The sequence below is a fragment of the Tachypleus tridentatus genome, chromosome 8, assembly GCF_004210375.1.
Source record: "Tachypleus tridentatus isolate NWPU-2018 chromosome 8, ASM421037v1, whole genome shotgun sequence".
Taxonomy (NCBI): Eukaryota; Metazoa; Arthropoda; class Merostomata; order Xiphosura; family Limulidae; genus Tachypleus; species Tachypleus tridentatus.
The window spans coordinates 137990823-138006665 of NC_134832.1; the positions used below are offsets into that span (position 1 = coordinate 137990823).

The window sequence follows — 15843 nt, forward strand, 5'->3', positions numbered from 1 at the left end:
AATCAAAATGGATTAGGGTAACGATTTGCTATAATTGTGGTACCAAGTTTTACTTATTGTTCAGAATAGAAAAACAAGAACATTCGATAAAACGTAGAAGGTTTTCTTAGTACTGCACAAAGTTTAACTGTTTGTTTGTAACATCATTCTTAGAGTAAATCTGAGGGGTAACAACCAATATAATGAGATTCATGAAGCTAAGGGTTCTCAATGCTAATTAGAACCTCATTATTAGAGTAACTCTAAGGGGTAACAAACTAATATAATGAGATTCATGAAGGTAAGGGTTCTCAATGCTAATTAGAACCTTATTATTAAAGTATATCTAAGTGACAACAAACTAATGTAATGAGTTTTATGAAGGTAAGGGTTCTCAATGCTAATTAAAACCTCATTCTTAAAGTAAATCTAAGTGACAACAAACTAATGTAATGAGTTTTATGAAGGTAAGAGTTCTCAATGTTAATTAGAACCTTATTATTAGAGTATATCTAAGGGGTAACAAACTAACATGATGAGTTTTATGAAGGTAAGTGTTCTTAATGTTCAACGTCACTCTTGATTTGATTCTGATGTTTCTAACTCATCTTGCACACGTCAATGTTTCATGTGTAAAACGTAACTATATTTTTACCTATATACCTTTTCTATTACAGGTAAATGACGTACTTGGCCAGACTCTCGGGTCTAGAATTATTTCATTGAAGATTAAAGTTTTCCTCTATCACACTCGACACGATCTTTGTATAGGAAACACTTCCAGTGCTTTTCGTCCACTCTATGTTACAGTCGGTCAGCTTGTCACATGTATAGAGGTTTCCATTTGAGACCAAGGTTTTTAATGTTCTATGTAACACTTGAACAAAATATATTGTATAGAACTATGTAACACTTAAGGAAATTCTCATATCTAGAACGTTTCCAACTCAGGCAAATTTTCCAGTGTTATATGCAATACATGGCCAGATTCACATAACTAGCTCTCTGCTAACTGAGGTCCGGCATGGCCAGGTGGATAATGTACTCGACTCGTAATCCGAAAGTCACGGGTTCTATTCCCCGTCACACTAATACATGCTCGCCCTTTCGGCCGTGGGGGCGTTATAATGTTACGGTCAATCCCGCTATTCGTTGGTAAAATAGCAGCCCACGAATTAGCGATGGATGGTGATGACCAGCTGCCTTCCCTCTAGTCTTACACTGCTAAATTAGGGACGCCTATCGCAGATGGTCCTCGTGTAGCTTTGAGCGAAATTCAAAACAAACCAAACCAATCTGTCAACTGAGGCCAAGGTTATATTGTTTTATATAACAATGGATTAGAGTCTTATATAAAGAACTCTTCCAACTGTAACAAATATGTACATAGTTATATGTAACAATTGACGAAATTCTTACACGTAGCTAAAATCTGAGAGTAGTGGATTCGAATACCCGTCCCACCAAACATGCTCGCTCCTTCAGCCATGAGGGCGTTATAATGTTACAGACAATCCCGCTTATTGTTTTTAAAAGAAGAATAGTCCAATAGTTGGCGGTGGGCGGTGATAACTTGCTGCCTCCCCTTTAGTCTTATACTGCTCAATTGTGAATGGCTTGCGAAGATAGACCTCATTTAACTTTGCGTGAAATTTAAACAAGCCAATTTTATATATAGTACTTTTCCAAAGTTATATTTAGACCTAACAAGATTGTCATATTTATAGGCTTAACAGTGGATGTCAAGTTAACAAACAACAACTCAAATTAAAAAAAAAAAATACTGTCTGTAACTAGCTAATCATAAGAATGACTCCACTTACTATCCCACACTGGGATAGCGGTAAGTTTACAGATTTACAATGCTAAAATCAGGGATTCGATTCCCCTCGACGGACACAGCATAATAGCCCGATATGGCTTTGTTATACGAAAAAGAAAACAAAAAATTTATACACACAGACTCCAGTTACAAAACAACGTCCTTTCTTAGATAACGCCATCTTCTGGCCTTTATTATTACTGTGGTTTGCCAAACTTGACAACTTGATTCGACTATTATTCTCAGTGGAATATAGGTTAAGGTATTTATTGATACATGTTGACCTTAATCTAAATCTTTTGTTGAAGAGAACCCACGTAATAACCAGGGCTGTTGATTTTTCACGTTACACGTAACCCGTCTCTCATAAATAGGAGAAACTAGCGTAGGTCCACTTTGCGTTGTTCTGTATTACACATAAATCAAGTCTCATGGTAAGAAGTATAGACTTCGAGGCCACAGTTTTTATTAATATATGATAACTTTAATAAGAGTCTCAGATTTAAAATTATCTAAATTTAAGTCAAAGCTTCTATTAATGTATGACGTGTTATAATACATTTAATACATTTAATTTCGCCCCCCGCTAGTACAGCGCTATGTCTCCGGATTTACAACGCTAAAATCAGGGGTTCGATTCCCCTCGGTGGGCTGAGCAGATAGCCCTATGTGGCTTTGCTATAAGAAAAACACACAAACGCACATTTAATTTTAATTTAGAAGTTAATTCATTGTCGATGTTTATCAAATTTATTATATTTGCCAACAAGATCGGTACACATATTTTACTTTTTTAACACAAATATATTTTAACATACAAATAACAATACAATTTAAAATAACGGTTATTATAAACTGATATCACAAATATTGGTTTATATACAAAAGGTTTTATAAGCTTACAAACAATACTGAGTCTTCTAGCTTACCTGGAACTGAATATTTATCGACGGTTCACGAGAAGCGAATTAATTTTATGTTGACACAAAGGTACACCTTACTTGACGGCGAAGCTAGCTTGCTGCTTCACAAGCACACGTACGTTTTTCACTGTCGAATATATTTCACGTCCTCGTAGGAATACTAATGTCCGAAGCTAATTTACTGAAGTTAAACGGTTTGTAATGTTCAAAATCTATTTACATTCCTGGTCAAGTATCTGTAGTTTTTCAATTAATGAGCGTCTTCACACTCATAGCTTTCGAGATTTAACTATAGTAGAAAACCAACAACATTAATGAAACTGCCTTCCCGCGTTGCGTTGACTACATTTTATAAGCTTGAGAGGATTCTTACGCTCGAGAATCTTCTACAAATTTAGAGAGCAGTCGAGCCTTGAGCAATACACATTGAACAACATAGATTGTATGCATTTCTAAATATGCATTAAACTGAAACAAGCATAAATAATAAAATAAATGTATAACAGTAAATCCGTTACATATAACATTATAAAATAAATGTATAACAGTAAATCCGTTACATATAATATTATAAAATAAATGTATAACAGTAAATCCGTTACATATAACATTATAAAATAAATGTATAGCAGTAAATCTGTTACATATAATATTATAAAATAAATGTATAACAGTAAATCCGTTAGATATAACATTATAAAATAAATGTATAACAGTAAATACGTTACATATAACATTAATCACATTCTGAGATATTGGTTGATCTCATCTAATGTCACGGTATTTTCTGGTATATGTTACACTTGACCCATAATGTAAAACATGCTGGTTTTGGCCAAGTCTTTACTGTTGTCTATTACACTTAATCTGATTTTCATGTTTAAGAATATCTCGCCTGTTACAAAGACCATACTGTCGTACTCCATATTTCATATAAGTCTTGAATCTCAGATATAATTGATCGAAGGTAAAGTAGATCTCACGCTGTAAAAGTTGAACAGCTTCATAACTCCAGATATATTGTTTCCAACTTTAGACACAAATTACGCTGGCCCAGCATGGTCCGATGGTTAAGGCACTCGACTCGTAACCCGAGGGTCGCGGGCTTGAATCCCGGTCGCACCCAACATTCTCGCTCTTGCAGCCGTGGTGGCGTTATAATGTGACGGTCAATTCCCTATTCGTTTGTAAAGAGTAGCCCCAAAGTTGGCGGTGGGTGGTGATAATTAGTTACCTTCCCTCTGGTCTTACACTGCTAAATTAGGGACGGCTGGTGCAGATAGCTCTCGTGTGGCTTTACGCGAAATTCAAAAACAAGCAAACAAACAAATTCTGCTCCAAAATGTGAAATTTCCCTAGTGGTAAGTATCTCAACTGCTGAATATTTATGTTTTCTGTGAAAAGGTTGTTTTAAAATATAGCATATGTTTCTAGTACAAAGACCTAGTGTATTGTAGGTATACGGGTTTGTGTTTGCAAGTATTCACACACACTAAAAATTCAGCATTTTTTTGTACTGTCAGTCATTGTTTTCATCTAAAATTCCAATGACCAATGCTGCTAAAAATCGATTCACGTGTGTGTTCTATGTGAGTGGCTGTCAAGTTTCATTATTCGGTCGGATACGAGTTGGTACTGGGTGTTGTTGAATATGTGTGCATTCCTTCTAGTCTCCCAGTTTTAAACTTAAGTATGACTGTGCTCTGATATCCCGTGTAGCTCTGAGCGAAAATTCTAAAAAACAAACAAACAACAACAACAAAACTAGTAAACTTGTTGTGTATTCTTAGTTTTTATTGTGTTTTTTTCTCATGTTCGAATTCAATTGAAAGTTCAAAATAATCATGTTTATTTCCAGTTGTCCAGCGCCACTTTAAGGTTCAAGTTCATGATGAATTTGTAATGAAGGGAAACGTTGCAGTATTACAATGTCACGTCCCTTCTTTCGTTCGAGAGTATGTTTCCGTTGCGTACTGGAAGCGAGAAGATGGCGTTGTCATACGTTCAACTGTGTCTAAAGGTAGAAGTAACATTTTCATTTAACTAAAATAGTTAAATCATTATATTGGTGTTTCAAGATTACCTCAATCCGTAGATAGAGATGTGTCGTGTCGAAAAGAACTTCTGTTGTAGCAATGAACCGATAAAGAGCAACTCTTTCGCCGCATTATATATTAAGCATTAATATTAAGGTAGTCAAGAAATTCGTGCAATTCTAAGAAGGTGGAAAAAACTAGTATAACCTACTTATATTTTATAATACATAAAGATATATTTAAAATACTTATTTAAATCGCTGTAACATCTTGCCTACATTTCAAAAACCTTAACGTTATTATGAGACGGAATTTAAGTTCTGTGAAGACTAAACGATTCTTGTAGCGCAGATAGCCCTCGTGTAGCTTTAGGCGAAATTCAAAACAATCTTATGAGAAACAGAGCTTATATTTGGGTAAAAACTAAAAGATTTTTATGAGACGGAGATAATGTTACTGTGAAAACTAGAACATTTTATGCGACACAGTTCAAGTTACTGTGACGTTTGAATAGAATTATTTGCAGTATTTTAGAAACTTGCATAACACTATGTAACACAAATTTTGTTCCTGGGTAGTATATGTTACTTTTTAATTGCTTATTACAGAAAATGGCCATTATTCCTTTCAAACTTTGCTTTTGTGACCTGAGTAATGAAATTAAGAAAGTAACACATTTTCTATGTAAAAACGGGCAAATTTGCACATTTTCATTTACATAAGGTCTGAACAAAACAACACATGAATCAAGATTTGCATGTATTTATACTAAAGTTATACAAAAATGTTTAGAAGTGAGTAGTTTCTCGAGATTTGCGACTGTAATGTAAATCACGTTCACGTATCAGCCTTCAAATAGTCTCCCATCATGTTTTCGTTACTCGCTCCCAGGTCACAAAAGCAAAGTTTGAAGAATAAAATAGGTTTTTTCCATTTACTTTAGGCATAAGCAATTGGGAAATAACACTTTCTGACCAGGAACAAGAAAACGTAAAAATTTTGTTACAAGTATAATTAAGTCAAATATTTAAAGTGCTCAGTTATGCTGCATTTAATAACCTGTCCTTTTATGGATGTAACTGGTTCAGTAAACAATTTAAATAATTATAAATTACAGATATCATACCCGACTTCAATGGTTTCTTAATTTTAATACTAACCTTACTCGGAAGGGATACAGGGATTTCTTGATTATTTTTGTCACAAAGAAAAAAAAAACCTCTAAATTTTCGCTTGATATTTCTATGTTTAATAATTGCTAGATTGCGAAAGAAAGTGAGTTTCGTCCAAAGTAGGGGCCCAGCACGGCCAGATGAGTTAAGGCGTTCGACTTTTAATTTAAGAGTAGTTGGTCTGAACTTGCGACACAAAACAAAACATGTACGCCTTTCAGCCGTGGGGGCATTATAATGTGACGGTCAATCCCACTATTCGTTGGTAAAAGAGTAGCCCAAGAGTTGGTGGTGAGTGGTGATGACTAGCTGCCTTCCCTCTAGTCTTACACTGTTAAATTAGGGACGGCTAGCACAGATAGCACTCATGTAGCTTTGCGCAAAATTAGAAAAACAGAAACAATTCTTCCAAAGTAATGGAGGGATTGCTCTCAGTTCGTTTAAACAGCAATGAAAAAGGTTAAAGTTTTATTTTATCTTTGGTTATAAAATAAAGTATATTTACTGTATATGCAAAAACGGCTCGTTTGGGTTGAGAAAATATTTTTTACATAGAAGAGCGAACAACGTTTCGACCTTCTATGTAAAAAATATTTTCTCAACCCAAACGAGCCGTTGGTGCATATACATTTCTCAACAAGTGGGTTTCTCGACATCAAAGTATATTTACTGTTACTTTAAAGTCTGTAGTTTTCGGGAGTTGTTTAAATATTCATTTTATATAGGTCTTCAACTCTTTCAGAGAGGACCGGAGTGGGTACTCGAGTACTCGGAATGTGAGCCCGATGGTTCGTGGCACACATTACATTTCTGCTGAAGGCTTACTCAGCACTTTGGGCTGTGTTTTATAAGGGTGACTGTCAAATTGCACTGTTCGGCGAAACGAGATTAGCCCTAAAGTTGGCGGTGTGTGATATTGAGTAGATACTTTTCGTGTAAATTATCAGTCCTAAAGAAGGTACGGCTACGCATAGATAGAGAGCCCTTAACGAGCTTTGCGTAAAAGTTTTGAAATAAACAAACAATTCATTTGAGCTTTGTGATACTAAAACTGTCCAGGTAAGTTGCTAACTTAATTTACGCTTAGAACAGGCTGGTGTTTCGTTTCTGCACCTCAAAAGCGTGCTCAGCGATAACTACATAACAGTATCCACGCGCTCAGTGTGAGTGTTTCGGTGCTGGTTCATTATTTAAGAACGTAGTTTACTGATTTTCTTGCAGAGCGAAACCTTGGAAGACCAAATTTTCGTAACGCTCCATACTTTCATTTTTGGCGGGTGGTAAGAGTTATAGCCAAACAATTTACAGTGGAGCGCCGTTAAGCCGCGGTATTTGGAGGGTCAACCTGCTTAACCGCGGCTTAAGTGGTCTGCGGTTTAAACTTTTGTGACTGAAAAGCCGAAGTCGCCAACAGCTCCGCCGAGGAGCCTCATCCGGGCCATTGCGTGATCATTATAATATTAATGTATAGACTATTCAGATACAATTGACAAGTGTCGTCTTAACACAAACGACCAATGCATTGCGATGGTTCGCTTTTCCTGTAAAATTTCGTCTTCCCGTGTTACATGCGGGCCGCCATTTAAATCTCGTGGTATTCGATATTGCGCAGTTGCATAAATTATTAAATTTTTAATACCGGTTTATTAACTGGCATAAAACCAGGATAAATCGTAAGCCGCGTTTTTACACGTTCTTAAATTAGCGGTGAGCCGCGATAATCCTCGCTCACAAGATTGCTGTACAGCGGCTTTTGATGATATCGCGGTGTACTCGGTCCGAAGGTTAACAGACATTCACTGTATTTGGTTTCAAGATCTTGGTTTACAGCTGTACTAATACTTTTTGATAAGATACTGTGTGTATTCTGTATTAATAGGTTAACTTTAGGTACTTCATTTCATTTCTGTATTTCTTGGTTTATTCTGTAGTTAAATGTGTTTCATAAGATACATGTGTCTATTCGGTATTAAAGTTTAACGGACATTTTTGATTTCTCTTTCTTGGTTTATTCTGTACTGATACTTTTGATGATATATTGTGTGTATTCGGTATTGAAGGTTAACAGACATTCATCCATTTCTCTTTTCTTGGTTTATTCTGTACTAATACTTTTGATAAGATACTGTGTGTATTCTGTATTGAAGGTTAACAGGTATTCATTCATTTCTGTTTTCTTGGTTTATTCTGTACTAATACTTTTGATAAGATACTGTGTGTATTCTGTATTAAAAGGTTAACAGGTATTCATTCATTTCTGTTTTCTTGGTTTATTCTGTACTAATACTTTTGGTAAGATATTGTGTGTATTCTGTATTAAAAGGTTAACAGACTTTCATCCATTGTTCACTCATTCTCTATTTATTGCTCGAAAATTACTGTAATCTATATATGTAACGTAATCTTTGTTCTGTTACACATATATCGATTGTGTTCTGAGACTAGGTATAGTTTTGTTTCTAACAGTAATTATTACTACAAAAAAAAACACACTAAAAATAAGGCATGTAATCCTTCAGACCACCAGAACTTATTAACATATCGAAACTAAAGTAATGAAACTATAAAAAGTTGTCATTAGGTGTTGGGTGACTGACTAAATCGTACTTATTATAAGGAACGGTTATCCACGAGGGATTTCAACGTCATAGCTGTCGGTGTTTCTTTGTCAGCGCCATTATTACTGTCATTATCTTTATACGGCAATGTTTTTTCATTTTTCCGCCCACCGCAGGCTAAGACTATTGATTCTTGTGAAGATAGAACCAACATCCCAACCTAGAATCAAGCTTTATCCTGTCGCGAAAATTCTCGGTTAAAATCATCTTTCCCTTTAGAAATGTGATTCCGCCCAGAAGCGTTACCATGGTTACTGAACGAAAACCTACCACGGTCGTGAGTTTGATAATTAACGGAAAATGTTTTATAACTAATTGTGATGCGTTAAAAATGCCAACTATTTTGTTGTTTTCTTTTTTTTTTTTGAAACGTGTCTTATTATCTTTTACGGAACTTATGAAACATATTTAGGTTTATTTCGTGTGCTGTCTCGATCATTTGTAGTTATTTCACAGAGTTAGAATATGGCGTCGTTTGACACAAAAAAGATTTTTTTTTAAATTATCTTCCTTGCTTTAGCTTTCTCTCGTTGTGCATGGTAACAGTTTCAAAGAAACTTCTTGAGCACTTGCGTGAGTAAAGTTTAGAGACACTTGAAGAGCTGTATGTTATTTCTACAGCGCGTGGTCGTCTCGTGTATTTGAATGATATCAATTATTCGCTCTATCCGTCGGCTCAGCTTTGTAAACATCACTCGATTAATCAAGTGTCCTAAGATGATCAAATAACGTTCATTAAAACCTTTCTGAGAAGCACAAACGTTCAGAAACTGTTTATAGATTGGTAAGACGTTTCAGAGACATTAAAAAAACAAAGGTGATATCGCATTTCGTTCCTCTCTGTTTTTGAAACTTGGAAAATATTCAACGTAGATGTTAAACGTATACTGTTAAGAGCAAACTATTCTTTGATTGTTACTGTATGTAATTAATGTGCTTTAAGCCTAACTTACTATTTACATTTATACACGTGATTCTGGACTCGTCGAATGGTATTTAATCATACTTAAACCTTTTTGTTATTTTCGTTATCATCTAAACACAAAAAGAAAAGCAAAACAAAACTGAAAAGAACTTTTTCCATTAAAGGTTTTCTTGAACTACAATGTAACTGTACAATATATAGAATAGAGGGATAATTTTGTCGATGAATCTGACGTTATAGTGGAAAATTTGTAAAACAAATGGGAATCGATTTAGTACGTTCATGTAACACTTTTCATGCAAAAAAGTTTAAGGAAAAAACCAACACAAATCTGTGTTGAGATCGCGTGATTTTCTATGTATTAAATTCGTGACAAAAAATTCGATGTGATTTAGAGTTTAAATAAAATTCCATTATTCTTTATATTCTAAAACGCGCTTCTAAGTTTTTGTTTCTGAAAATTAATATGTTTAAAAAATGATTACTAGGTGGTAGGTACAGCGTATTGCCGAATGGTGAACTACATATAAGGGATGTCACATCGAAAGATGGATTAGCTGGTTACAGATGTCACGTTCGTCACCGCTTGACGTCTGATATAACTTTTAGTACAGACGTAGGACGACTTGTTGTCAAAGGTAAGATTCTTTACTTTAAAGAATGTTGACTGTCAACAGTCCATTTGTTCAAAATCAGTTTATAAAATGACAGCTAGTAAGAAGTCGATCATTTTCTCTTCACAGTAATAACTTTCAGAGATATGATATTATTTGCTCTAACTAGATGTACTACTGCAAAATCTTCGTAAGTTTTCTGTTTCAAGAGTGAATAAAACCAAAATTAAGATAAACAAATATTTCTTGCTTTTGAAGTTCATATTTCAGTCTGTGTTGTAGCTTATTTGCAGAGTGTATAATTCTTCTCGTGATTTATGGCATCCGCACGTTCTACTGACTTCACGACAGTACAAACTGCAATGTTAGGCCTCCAATATTGACGTCATTTTACTGTCTACTGAGTGACTGACAGACAATACACTACTGTACAGTGGTGCGAGTGGTTGAAACAGTGACCCCCACCAGACGACTTTCGGCTTCTTTTACGAGAAATTAAAATAGTAAGATTGATTGTTAAAGTTCGATTGTTCGACTCTATAACAAGATTATCGATAATAAATTTATTCTTGTGTACTATGTGGCAATCTCTGGTTCATTAATTTACGTATAGAGGCCGCAAATAACAGGAGGAATGGTCAGGATATATTTAAATCATGGATTCAAAGCCGAAAATTTGACTTGAATGCATTAAAGAAGAGACTGAATACAACGTTAAACGAATGAAAATAAATATTTATTTACGAAACGAAAGATCACCTCAAACGACGAGTGCAAAGAGCTTCGGAAGTTGCTTCCGTTTATAGAAGGGGAGATTTAAATTCTTCACCTGTTCTGTAATATCTAGATCCTAGATTGTAAGAGAATATGAAATTATATACACACAAACAGCAACGTTATTCTTCTTGGAGCGCAGGCGTTATTACCTCCGCATCATTGTTTTTTCTCAAGTGAAAGAAGAACAAGTGTTAACATATAAGCATTTCAAACATTAAACAAGGTGATGGTACGAGGGTAAAAAGATACGGTATCCCAAATTATATCCATGCCAACAAGGCTTAATCGCGAGACACCCACTTTAACTGTATTTAACTAGTAAAAGAAATAATGTCAGTACGACACAAGGTAAGTTTCCTATATGTGAAAGTAAGTTTGATTTTTTACAAAAGTTTTGTATATTTGAAGTTTGAAAAATGCAATAAACGAAACAAACAAGATAAAAATAAACTTACCAAGTGAACTATTATCATTATTGCTCAGGACTGATTGTTAATAATCCATTTGCGAAAATCCTTAGTAAACACAGGCTATCAAAGTGATGTAGCTAATGTCTTTGTATAAACTTTTATTCTTGGTAACGTAGTCCATATTTTAGACGTGGCAGGTTGTTTATATACGAATCTTGTTGTTGACGCTAGGGTTACCTTTACCTATACACAAGGCTGATTCTTATCGGTAAAGCGATAATCAGTATACAGATATTTCTTTTGTTTCAGGATTACCATACGCTGTCGTTAATTTTCAACTGATAAACTAGACAAATTAAAACTAGTCACAGTCTTTACATAATAACTTTTGAGTTCCGATCCACCCACTGTTTGTTTGAATTACGTAAGACCTTTACTGCTACAGTGAGACAAGTACTTGTTCGTTTTGCTAAGTTATGGTAGCACATGTTATGAAAGAAAACAGTTATCCTGTTTTACTTGGTCAATCATATTCTGAGATAAAACTGGCTGCAAGTGTAGAGTGACAATTGTCATATGTTAGGACAAAATGAGAACAAATGTCGTGATATTCCGAGATAAAACCAGGCACAAAACTGAGGTCTATACTATGTAAAAACTACACTGACAAACACCACACCAACATTATTCATAAAATACAATGTGACAACTGCCACGACTTCTATATTGGAGAAACAAGCAAAAAAATGGAAACCAGATTCAAAGAATACAAAAAGTCACCTTCACACGTTTTCGAACACTGCAAATCAAATAAACACAACATAACCATAGAAAACACCCAAATTCTAAATAAAGAAACAAACATAAACAAACGCAAAATTAAAGAAGACTTACTTACACAACAACTCAAGCCCAAAATAAACCCATACAAAGGAACACCTTTATACATATATTAATAAATATAATCAAACATCTAAGTACGCCCTCTACACTCTTACACTCAGTTACACAACCCCTTTCAAACATGTGGTCAGCTATTGGTCAGTTACCTCTTTCTTTCTTTGTGAAGCTGACGATGACCGAAGAAGGTCGAAACGTTGTTCGCTCCTCTACATAAAAAAAAAATCTCAACCAAAACCAGCCGTTTTTACATATATATTTATCCAATGGCATGTTTTGTACAGTAATTCTGTTAGCTCGTTTTCTTGATAGGAATATACATTATATGTAAACTGGTATTTATTTTAATTAATTATAGGTAAGTGTTGAATTTTTTTTTGTTAGATCTCACACTTAAAGCTTAAAATTAGTTTTAAATTGTGAATATTTTAATATGTGAGAACGATAGATCTAGACACAAACAGTTAAATTGGGTAATCATTTTACAACAAGAAAATTGATCACCGAACAAAATGAATTGTGTTAAACACGTGTTGCCAAACACAGTTCTCAGCAGCTGTTATCTCGTATGTGAGTGTATGCTTTCTTATAGCAAAGCCACATCGAGCTATTTGCTGAGTCCACCGAGGGGAATCGAGCCCCTAATTTTAGTCTTGTAAATCCGTAGACCTATCGCTGTACCAGCGGAGGATTGTCATCTGGTCAAAAGCTTTCCGAAACGCCAGAGTCTGATAAACCTAAACCTGAATCTGAAAAACATAATATTATAATAATAATCATAACACAATTATTAGTAACTCACGATCTAAAGGTAGTTAACTATAATTCGAAACTGAAAAGCAACGAGTATATTAGTGAAGTCAGTTTTATCAGTAAACTTACCAGCCGCCCTTAATATCATGAATCAACACACTTAGAAACTTGGACATTTAACGATTAGAAAACATCGAGTCATGCATGAGTTTTAAGTGAATTAAAAAATATACGGCTCGCGAGCTAGTACTCGGACACGGAATGAATAGCACTAGGTTATGCTTACAGATTAAAAATGTGACTATTTGTTTCATCTGTTTTTTAATGAAATTAAATCTTCAACTTTCATCACGTATTCTTGGTGTCTAATTTCTGTTATTACTGGAAATACGTGATATTAGTTAGATGTTAATCACAGTATCTTTTGTTTAACTTTTGGTTATATCTTACACCCTGCGGAAGGCCTGGCATGGCCAAGCGCGCAAGGCGTGCGACTCGTAATCTGAGGGTCGCGAGTTCGCGCCCGCGTCGCGCTAAACACGCTCGCCCTCCCAGCCGTGGGGGCGTTATAATGTGACGGTCAATCCCACTATTCGTTGGTAAAAGAGTAGCCCAAGAGTTGGCGGTGGGTGGTGATGACTAGCTGCCTTCCCTCTAGTCTTACACTGCTAAATTAGGGACGGCTAGCACAGATAGCCCTCGAGTAGCTTTGTGCGAAATTCAAAAAACAAAACAAAAAACAAACTTACACCCTTCGGTCAGCGTGAAAGATATAAGTACTAGCAATGCCAATTAACTTTCTTAGTTTCCAGTTAACAATAATGATAAATGCAAACTAATTTCCATAGTGCCAAATTAATAATTATGTTTGAAAATACGCTAAGTATTGTAACCAATTATATTAATAAAAACTGACGAAATCTAAAGAGAAATTCGGTATTCTGTTGTAAATATATTCTTATGGTAAAAAGGTTGAACAGAAAAATAACATTAGTCGAGCGGTATGGGAAATTTGTTCTTATTAGAAGTCATTATTGTACAAAGATATTAAGTGTTTTTGCGAAACATTAGATCAACTTAATACATAAACGTTGGTCGAATTTTGGAGAACGTTATCTCAAGTTTACCTTTTGTTGCTCAATTATAATTACTGTTAAAGTTTAGGATATATACAAATATAAGTCAACAATAAAAAATACGGTTAACATAAACCGAAAATTAAATATTTTTTGTTGGTTGACATTGCAAAACTGTACTTCTTAGTTAAGTGAGTGTGTTTTTTTAGAGCAAAGCCACACCAGGCTATCCGCTAAATCCCCATAGGGGAATCGAACTCCTCTTAGTTAAGAGAATAAATTTTTGTATGAAGCAACACACTGTACGTAACATATTATAACGTTAATAATGTTGAATACTAAGTATTTTTGTAGGTTTTGTCTACTGTTAATGAATTTATTGTTAGCTTCTAGTTAACTGTTAATAAATATATAAATTACCTTCAATGTGTTTGAAGTTAAAAATAGAAATCCAGCCCAATGGTTTTGTAGTAAAATAAAGCATTAGTTTATTTATTAATCAGAACCACAAAGAGCCAAGCAGCACTAGTTATCTCATATTTGATAACTTATTCACATGTAGATTGGAAACAACAGTGAGAGTTTGGTTTTACGAAGCGTTGTGAAATGTTAAACATACTTTAGTCTAAAGAATAAATACCATTGAAACGAGTCCACTGGATAGCGATTATTCTTGTTAAGCTTTTTGACGCTATTGATTTAAACGTCTAGTTTGGTTATAATAAGATGAGTTACTTAAGATGTAAAAATGATTTTCATTTTCTCAAATCTTCTAGTCTTAACCTATTCAGTGCCGTAGACGAGATAACTCGTCCAAGCCGATCGGTAACACAGTGCCACGGACGAGTTAATTCGTTCTCAGTAATACATAACTTCAACGCTAGATGTCAGCACCATACATGCATTTGATCTACTTACAAATTGTTTCACTTTCGATCCAATATGGCGTCACGAAAAAGGTTACAAAATGAAGAAGCATTAGAGTTGTATTTTGAACTTGGTTCGGAGTTGCCGTAGCAGCTGAAATACTTCTCAGTCAACAGGTTAAACGATTTAAAACAGTTTGAACTTTACTGTTTCTAAACGAAAATCGTGCAGTGAGCGTATGAAGAAAAGATATTCTTCGTTCATAGACAATATGGTAACGGCTTTTTGGCATTACTTTTCAAAACTCTTTCAATTAAATTAGATCCAAGCGTGGCCTTGCGGTTAGCGTGCCTGATTGCGAATTGAGTGGATCTGGGTTCGAACCGTTATGCAGCCGTATTATACAAATTGCACTCAAAATACCGGATGTTACTCTTGTGGGAGAGGCTGACCCTGAGTGAATATCCCTCTGTTTCCTGTCGTTAGTTCATATTGTGTAAAACTATAGAGGTCTGTTGACCTGGCGTGTATAACCCGAATATCCAGGAAGAGTTACGTGTCATTACATTTCAATTCATTTGTTGTTTGTTGTACACCTCTTGCTACAAGGATATTCACTCAGTACAAAAGATCATTAGGCTACATTTTTGAGTAAAATGCCTAGTCGCCAATTGCGTACAGTAAGCAAGGTATAATTAACATGCTGTTACACACTATTATTAATATAAACCCGTAACTGACTATAAAACATTGTGTTGAATAAAATTATTAATCAATCTTATCATGATATAAATCATACATAGCGTGTAAGTAAACGTAATGCTCCTGTAGTAAGACAATGTGGTTAAGGTGCTTGACACACAGTTCGAGGGTCGCAGGTTCGAATCCCGTCGCACCAAACATACTCGTCCCTTCAGTCGTGTGGGCGTTATAAAGTTATGGTCAATCCCAATATGGTGGGTGTGATAGCT

At 35.0% G+C, this 15843-nt stretch overlaps 1 protein-coding gene across 1 annotated transcript in view; it reads left to right on the plus strand.

The window, feature by feature from the left end:
- Positions 1–514: 514 nt before the first annotated feature.
- Positions 515–15843, plus strand: part of LOC143224027 (solute carrier family 35 member F3-like) — a 33746-nt gene continuing 18417 nt past the window's right edge. The window contains exons 1-4 of the mRNA XM_076452489.1: positions 515–529; positions 657–792; positions 4583–4744; positions 9964–10113. Coding sequence (XP_076308604.1) covers positions 515–529; positions 657–792; positions 4583–4744; positions 9964–10113 — 463 coding nt within the window. The remainder of the gene's footprint in view (positions 530–656; positions 793–4582; positions 4745–9963; positions 10114–15843) is intronic.